This window comes from Hypomesus nipponensis, chromosome 11 (genome assembly GCF_054491055.1).
Source record: "Hypomesus nipponensis isolate SF chromosome 11, ASM5449105v1, whole genome shotgun sequence".
Lineage (NCBI taxonomy): Eukaryota > Metazoa > Chordata > Actinopteri > Osmeriformes > Osmeridae > Hypomesus > Hypomesus nipponensis.
In genome coordinates this window covers 6,907,103-6,916,241 of record NC_140371.1, presented here as the reverse complement: position 1 = coordinate 6,916,241, position 9,139 = coordinate 6,907,103, and the positions used below count along the sequence as shown (strand labels likewise).

The following is a 9,139-nucleotide window of genomic DNA, read 5'->3' as shown; positions in this document are numbered from 1 at the left end:
GCTGCGTGAGACCCTGGCCTTTGTTTACATAATTTGGGTCATTGTAGGAAGCAGCTAAATAGCCCTGACATCTGTAACCAGATTCAGAGCGAATAGTGTTTTTACTGTATGTACATCGTGACTGTCTCCTGACCAAGTAAGTGAGTTTAAACTTGTAGTATTGCGTTGTGTTGTTGCTAAATCTTGTGTCTGGGCAGGGCTGCTAAACAGCAGTTATCCAGGCCTTAAGTTAAGTAGCTAGCTAGAGATCGTGCTCTGGGTACTTGTTGCTGCGTGAGACCCTGGCCTTTGTTTACATAATTAGGGTCATTGTAGGAAGCAGCTAAATAGCCCTGACATCTGTAACCAGATTCAGAGCGAATAGTGTTTTTACTGTATGTACATCGTGACTGTCTCCTGACCAAGTAAGTGAGTTTAAACTTGTAGTATTATGTTGTGTTGTTGCTAAATCTTGTGTCTGGGCAGGGCTGCTAAACAGCAGTTATCCAGGCCTTAAGTTAAGTAGCTAGCTAGAGATCGTGCTCAGGGTACTTGCCGCTGCGTGAGACCCTGGCCTTTGTTTACATAATTAGGGTCATTGTCAGCTGCGCCTTGCATAGTTAAGGCAGCTGGCACTCTAGAGGCAGCCTCGTCTGCCAGCCTCGTCGCACGAAGACTCAGTCGAACAAAGACTCAGTCGAACAAAGACTCAGTCGAACAAAGACTCAGTCGAACAAAGACTCAGTCGAACAAAGACTCAGTCGAACAAAGACTCAGTCGAACAAAGACTCAGTCGAACAAAGACTCAGTCGAACAAAGACTCAGTCGAACAAAGACTCAGTCGAACAAAGACTCAGTCGAACAAAGACTCAGTCGAACAAAGACTCAGTCGAACAAAGACTCAGTCGAACAAAGACTCAGTCGAACAAAGACTCAGTCGAACAAAGACTCAGTCGAACAAAGACTCAGTCGAACAAAGACTCAGTCGAACAAAGACTCAGTCGAACAAAGACTCAGTCGAACAAAGACTCAGTCGAACAAAGACTCAGTCGAACAAAGACTCAGTCGAACAAAGACTCAGTCGAACAAAGACTCAGTCGAACAAAGACTCAGTCGAACAAAGACTCAGTCGAACAAAGACTCAGTCGAACAAAGACTCAGTCGAACAAAGACTCAGTCGAACAAAGACTCAGTCGAACAAAGACTCAGTCGAACAAAGACTCAGTCGAACAAAGACAAAGGAGTCTACCTGCGGAGTCCACCGAGGAAGGCCGACGAGGAAGGCCGACGAGGAAGGTCGACGAGGAAGGCCGACGAGGAGGATCACCTCTTCTGATAAGTATCAACCTATTCATATTCATAATTAGATTATATTCTACCTAGAACTTATTCATAGCTAGCATGTGTTTCTTTAGCATTCCTGTTCATTACACTACCCGTAGACGTAGATATGTCACAAAATATATACAGTCTACTTCTAACCTTCACTACCTATCCAGATCTTCTCCACCTGCCCTCTCTCTTTCCTTAGGGCTCTGGAACTGCCAGTCTGCTGTGAACAAGGCAGACTTCCTCCCGGCGTTTGCATCCCATGCTTCTCTTCATGCCCTTGCGCTGACAGAGACATGGATCCGCCCAGAGAACACTGCAACTCCAGCTGCTCTCTCCGTCAACCACTCCTTCACTCACTCACCCCGCTCAACTGGGCGGGGTGGTGGGACAGGTTTGCTTCTTTCCCCACATATTAAATACACATCCACGCCACTCTCTTTTACTGCCAAATCATTTGAACACCATTATGTGATGATAACTAATCCTATCAAAGCATGCTTAATTGTTCTTTATTGCCCACCAGGACCGCTAGCTGACTTTGTGGACGAGCTGGACATGCTCCTCAGCGTCCTCCCGGATGATGGAACCCCCCTGATAGTCCTTGGGGACTTCAACATCCACCTCCAAGGAACGCAGGCTGTTGACTTCTTGTCCCTCCTGACTGCCTTTGATTTGACGCTGCTGAGCACACCGGCGACCCACAAGGCAGGCAAACAGCTAGACCTCGTCCTGACACGTAACTGTATCACTGACTTAACCTCTGTAACCCCACTGCACATATCTGATCACTACTTTATCAAATTCTCTGTCTCTCTCCCTCCAACTCCTTCTACCTCCCCTCCCCTCGTAACTTTCCAGCGCAACCTCCGCTCCCTATCCCCCTCCCATTTCTCCTCTGTTGTAACATCCTCCATCCCTCCCATCGACGAGTTCTCGTCCCACCCCACTAACACTGCCACCGACACCCTGTTAACCACGTTAACTGCATCACTTGACTCTCTCTGTCCCCTGTCAACCAGGCCTGCACAATCTTCTCCCTCCTGCCCGTGGCTTACGGATGTTATTCGTGAAAAGCAGTCCACCCTTCGAGCAGCTGAGAGGAGATGGCGCAAGTCCAAAGACGGTCTGGACCTTGATAAGTATCACTCCCTCCTTAAATCCTTCTCTTCTCACATAACTGGTGCTAAAACCCTCTACTTTCTTAACAAAATTAACTCTGCTTCTAACCCCCACAAACTTTTCTCTACCTTCTCCACCCTTCTTAACCCACCTCCCCCACCCCCCCCCCCCTCCACTCTGACAGCAGACGACTTCTCCTCCTTCTTTGAGGAAAAGTCTCCGACATTAGCAGTCGGTTCCCTAAACCCACCTTTCCTACCCCCTCACCTTTCATGACTGACCCAACTAAATGTCTAAACTCTTTCCCCTGTCCGAGTCAGAGCTCTCTGACCTCATTCTCTCTCATCGCCCCACCTCCTGCCCCCTTGACCCTGTCCCCTCCCCTCTCTTTCAAACTATCTCCCCCTCTATCATAACTTTTCTGCTCCATGTCCTAAACTCCTCTCTTACCTCTGGCACCTTCCCCTCTGCCTTCAAACAGGCCAGAGTTGTTCCTCTACTCAAAAAACCCTCCCTTAACCCTGCCGTCCTCCAGAACTACAGACCGGTATCACTGCTACCCTTCTTTTCTCAAACAATTGAACGTGCTGTATCTAACCAACTGTCTAACTTTCTCTCTCAGAACAACCTGCTTGACCCCAACCAATCGGGCTTCAAGACCGGCCACTCCACAGAGACTGCCCTCCTTTCAGTCACCACTGCCCTCCAGTCTGCCAGAGCGGCTTCGAGGTCATCCGTCATCATTCTGCTGGACCTTTCTGCAGCGTTTGACACGGTTAACCACCAGATCCTGCTCTACAGACTTGGAGAGATGGGCATCACTGGCACTGCACTCCAGTGGATCTCATCCTACCTCTCGGGAAGATCCTACCAGGTCTCCTGGGGAGGCAAACTGTCAGACCCCCGCCAGCTCTCCACCGGTGTCCCACAGGGCTCCGTCCTTGGACCCCTCCTCTTCTCTCTGTACACCACCTCACTTGGACCAATCATCACCTCCCATGGCTTCTCCTACCACTGCTACGCTGACGACACCCAGCTGTACCTGTCGTTCCCCCCGACCGATCCGGGGATCTCTGCTAGGATTGAGGCCTGCCTCGCAGACATCTCCACCTGGATGACCGAGCACGACCTCCAGCTGAACCTCGCCAAAACAGAACTTCTCATCATCCCGGCTAAACCCTCCATCTCCCACGACCTGTCAATCACCCTGGGATCTGCGACGGTGACCCCCTCATCCTCTGCCAGGAACCTTGGGGTTACAATGGATGACGAGCTCTCCTTCACGGCCCACATCGCCGCAGTCTCCCGGTCTTGTAGATTCACCCTCTACAACATCCGAAAAATCAGGAGATACCTGTCTGAGCACTCCACCCAGCTGCTAGTCCAAGCACTGGTCCTCTCCAAGTTGGACTACTGCAACTCGCTGCTCGCTGGTCTCCCAGCATGTGCAACCCAGAATGCAGCGGCCCGCCTGGTCTACAATCTACCCAGACGCTCCCATGTTACCCCGCTCCTCATCTCCCTCCACTGGCTACCCATCAACGCCCGTATCAGATTCAAGACCCTGGTACTGACCTTCCGAGCAGTGAACGGGACTGCACCCATCTACATCAAGTCTCTCCTGCAACCTTACACCCCCACCCGTCACCTACGGTCTTCTTCAGACAACCGCCTGGTGGTCCCACCGCTCAAGACTGCCCGGTCCCAACACAAGCTCTTCTCCTGCCTGGCGCCCCAATGGTGGAACCAGCTCCCCACCTCCATCAGGGACACTGACTGTCTCCCCACCTTCAAGAAAAGGCTCAAGACGCACTTGTTCCGGGAGTACAACGGCACTTAAGAATGCTTGGCTGGACTTGTTAGTTTCCTCCAGGATCACTATGACTCTTTATTGAGTGACTTGTTGCTATTGTAGGTTAGATATAACGAAGTTAAGTCTTGTACTTGCTGTGTAATATTTTACTGTTGATTGCTCTTTTACAGGTACAGTCCTGCACTTTTGTGGTTCATGTTGTTTTAATTTGTAACTTGTATAACTACATGCTCTTATGGGTCTTCCCTTTTGGCACTTGTTCAGCTTTTTCACAATGTATGCTTCATGTTTTGGCTGCTTGCAATGTTTGGGACTATCTCGTTGTTATGATCAGTGACCTATGCTCTTTTGTAAAGCTCTCTCTTGGAAGTCGCTTTGGATAAAAGCGTCTGCTAAATGAATAAATGTAATGTAAATGTAAATTTAACCGATTTTATTTAACCAAATTCTGCATGAGCAAAACACAGATCTGTGTTCGCTCGAGTGGCATAGTCCCAAAATCTCTACAGACCTTGCAGCTAATTTTATGCTCAACAATTGAATGGGGGCTTATTACTTGAAAGAGGAATTATTTACTGTGTTGTCTCAGTTACACTAGGGCTTTGGAAAACTGTGCCAAGCGCAAATAGGCTAATGGCTAGTAGAACATAACATTTCAGAATAATTTCAATAAATCAAGTAGAGCTGAAACGATTCATCGATTGATTCGAGTAATTCGATTACAAAAAAGCATCGATGAATTTTTCCTGCCTCGAGTCATCGTTTATTTAATTTTACAGTTGAGGTCACGGTTTTCCGCACGGACCATTTTTTGTGTGACACAACCCACAGAACGGTTTTCCGCACGGACCATTTTTAATGTGACACTGAGCAGACAGACGCGGCATGTTTTGACTTGTTTAGGGGCTAACATTAGCGTGCGCTAAGATGGAAGACACGAGCGAAAATAGTGAGGAAAGCCAAACGGCCAGGAGAAAGCGACAGAGAATGTCCAAGGTTTGGGATCATTTCACGTTGCACATTAATGAGAAGACCGTGGTGTGTGTCCACTGCAAGACCGAGCTGGCGTACCACAACAGCACGACTTCCATGCTGCAGCATCTCAACAGAAAACACCCATTCCACTCGGCAGACCGCCGACCCGAGACAAGGTAATTTTAAAATCAATGCTGCTATAGTTTACGCTACATTAGTGCAGTTGGAGGCTAAGTTGTTGTTTATTATGACTAACGTTATAAGTATAGCTAGTTAATTAAATGTGGCGGCTAATAATTATGTCCCCAAGACTAACGTCAAGTCACCACAAAGTTTTTATTTTCAAAAAGACAGCGCTGTTCAAGAAATAAATACACGATAGCTTAAGCTGAACCATAGCTGGTCACTTCTAGTAGACAATACGGTGTTTTGAATGTGTGTGTCTTCTTGATTGATGGATACAATATCTAAATAGCAGTTTAATGTGAATGAACTTACTCTATTATCATATTGAGCCGTAGTAAAAAAAAAATCTTCCTTTTTCAGTAAACCATCACAGTCTCGGATGGACACATTTATGCATAGAACCCCATCATGTACCCCTGAGCACGCAGCTGAGTTGACAGACAGCATTTTAAACATGATTGTCGCTGACATGCGCCCGCTGAGCATGGTGGCAGATAGTGGCTTTAAAGCGATGATTGCCACTTTCCATCCAAAATACGAGCTTCCATCTAGAACCTTCTTCACAACACAGATGGAGAAGAAGTATGAAGCCATCAAAGGCAAGGTGATGGAAGCCCTGCAAGAAGCCAGCAGTGTTGCACTCACAACTGATATTTGGACGAGTGTTGCAACAGAGGCTTATATGGGGGTGACCCACTGCTTGACAACAATGCCACTCGATGAGAGTCACACAGCTGCAAATATTGCAGTGTGGATTGAGGAGGTAATTGCTAAATTTGAGATCCCACCAGAGAAAATCAAGGCTGTCGTCCATGACAACGGTTCTAATGTTGTAGCAGCAGCAAAGATTTTGCAAGAAAGGCATGGATGGGCATCAGTGCGATGTGCAGGACACACCCTCAACTTGGTCGTGCAAAGCTCTCTGAAGATCAACCAGGCTATCATCAAGTGTGTGGCTGCTGCCAGAAGCCTTGTTGAACACTTTAAGAAGAGTGAACTGGCATGCACCAAATTGAAGAATAAGCAGAAGCAAATGGGTACCAAGGAGAACATGCTGGTGCAGGATGTCTGTACACGTTGGAACAGCACCTACGCCATGCTGTCCAGACTGCAAGAACAAAGATGGCCGGTGACTGCTACACTCTCTGACCCAGCTGTGACCCAGAGAGGGAAACACTACCTCGATCTCAAGCCTGAACAGTGGAACCTGATTGAGGAGCTGAACCAGGTCCTTGAGCCCTTTGAATCTGCAACAGTGTTCCTGAGTGGACAACAATATGTCACACTCTCTGCACTTCCACATCTTTTGGACAAACTTAAGAAGAACATACAGAGTTCAGAAATTGAGGCTGCACCTGTGAGGTTGTTCCAGACTCAAGCGACAGACCAGATCACAGAAAGATGGCAAGGGCTAACTCAGTTTACACCTGACACTCCAAATATCACCCTGCTTGCTGCTGCTCTGGATCCAAGGTTTCGAAAACTAAAGTTCTTGCCTGCTGATGAAGTCTTCAAGGTCCAAAGCACAGTACAAACCATGGCACTTGCTGCCAAACAGCATGCAAACCTGAACACTGTTGAAAGTGGAGCATCTACCACAGCACAGGACTCTCCACCAGAAGCACCTGCCAAGAGGGCCACATCATTCCTTGACTCAGACTCCACCACCAGTGATGAAGAAGAACAAGATGAGGAGCAGCAGTCCAACGAAGCTGTACAGAAGGAGGCATGTTTTATTTTTTTTCCCCATTTTGATTCAATAACAATTTCCACAAGCATTTTACACATAATTATACATGTTCTACAGGAACTGGAAACTTTTTTTAAACAATATTACAATATGTAATAAATAAAATAAACTTTTGTTTTTCTTTTGTCTTGACTATTCTACAGGTCTTGATGTATTTCGGAGAACATCCCCTGTCCATACCCGCCACATCCACGCCATCAGAGCGTCTTTTTTCAGCAGCAGGTAACATCGCCTCAACGAAGAGGGCAAGCCTCAGCCCTGAGCATGTTGATATGCTTACCATCCTTCACTGCAATCACATGCTTCTTTAAAGACTTGTGTGAGTAAGAGACATAAGGAGGTGTAGCAAAGTTATTCTTCACAGCTACACGTTTTTGCCTCCTAAATGCCAAAAAAGTGTAAAAGAAGATGGTTATGGCTGTTATGCCTGCAATGTAGATTTTCAGATGTGAAGTTGCACAAATTTAAGAAAGTGTTTATGTTTTTTATTACCAAAAAATGTTAAAAGAAGAAAATGGTTATGGCTGTTATGACTGAAATGTAGTTTTTTCAGATGTGAAGTTGCACAAATTTAAGAAAGTGTTTATGTTTTTTATTACATATTTTTTTTATGTATAACTTATTTTTGATACTAGGAACAGACTTCATAATTTTATTTATCTTTCTTTACATCTCAGGATTTGTTTTTAAAGTCAGAATGTATGAAACTATGCATGGGCTTGTTTCAAGTTTCCAAGCTTATGTTGTTCCTGAATTGCAAAGGTAAAAACATTATAGTTCTGAAAGTGAAGTGCTCACTTAAACCCAAGAATGCTTGGCACATAAATGCACTTAATTTATCTGTCAACATTGTTATTTCTCATGGTACAAGTACAGACTGATAAACAATGGGAAAGTAACTAAATTGGAACTTTTGGTAGAAAATATGGTTTGCTACTCCATGCATTTTTGAAATAAAAAATGTTGATTTTTCAAAAAAGGAAACAAATTGGTTGTTCATTATTAATTGACGTGTTATTTTCTCATGTTTATTTAAAATTACTTTTCAATTGAGCAATGTATGTTTTATCCGATTACTCAATTAATCGATTGAATAATCGGTAGAATAATCGATTACTAAAATATTCGATAGCTGCAGCCCTAAAATCAAGCAGCGCTGCAAGACCCAGTTAAAAGTTATGCAGCTAGCAAACGTTAGCTAGCATCGCTAACGACATTGGCTAACTCAACTTCGGTAAGCTATCCTCTGTATTTGCAAGCTATCTGTATTTAAATAAGGCTTTAGGGATTAGCGAAGGCAGGTCACAGGTAGTTTTTTTGTTTTCTTTGTTAAGATAGCAGCTTTATGACCAACTTCTATCTGTTCAGGAATTTTCCTCACGTTACTCTGTAATCGTTTACATCTAGAAATTGAGCTGTATGGTGCAGGGAACAACTCTGACTGGCTCATGGAGGCACGTGAACAGACATTAGGTATATTCGATTCCACGCAGCGCGTGCAGCCGGCTGCAGCCTGCAGATTGGAGAAAGAGTTTACCCAATAGGCTACATAAAATGACACATTTTCCGACTTTAGCCGTTTATAACTCCTCCCCGACAGCAAGCGGCAACTCTCGCTGGTCGTTTCATGCAGCCACAGCCGATGTCGAACGCACCTATTGTTTAACGGAGTGCTAGATTGGCTTTGCAAAAAAAAACTTTGATACGGAGCGTTCTATGAACGAAATGACGCACTTTAAATATCGCTCGATCACGCGAATTTGATCGTGGGAAGCCGAAATCTTGATCGTGATTAAAACTTGATTAATCGTGCAGCCCTAGAGACCAGGCTGACAAACATGAAAAGATTTCAAAGTATTGAAAACAGAGTTGAACTTTATGCCTCTGTTGTGATGACTGTCCTCAGCTTGTAGTTCAACAACAGCAGAATCATAACTTTCGGGGGTGCGCTGTGGACCACACACATTTGGATTACCACGAAACTC

The 9,139-nt window shown here is 45.5% G+C and overlaps 2 protein-coding genes across 2 annotated transcripts; both read left to right on the top strand.

The window, feature by feature from the left end:
- The first annotated feature begins 1,289 nt into the window (after positions 1–1,289).
- LOC146267939 (uncharacterized) lies at positions 1,290–4,742 on the top strand. Its single transcript, XM_084710149.1, is given in 4 exon segments — positions 1,290–1,702; positions 1,835–2,635; positions 2,638–2,733; positions 2,736–4,742. Coding segments are annotated over 4 exon segments (2,754 nt in total). The 5' UTR covers positions 1,290–1,380; the 3' UTR covers positions 4,271–4,742.
- A 217-nt stretch (positions 4,743–4,959) lies between these two features.
- On the top strand, positions 4,960–7,465 carry LOC146267938 (E3 SUMO-protein ligase ZBED1-like). Its single transcript, XM_084709419.1, has 4 exons — positions 4,960–5,394; positions 5,632–5,642; positions 5,740–7,130; positions 7,298–7,465. Exons 1-4 carry the CDS (start codon positions 5,171–5,173, stop codon positions 7,463–7,465), a joined length of 1,794 nt encoding a protein of 597 aa, XP_084565545.1. The 5' UTR covers positions 4,960–5,170.
- The last annotated feature ends 1,674 nt before the right edge of the window (positions 7,466–9,139 follow it).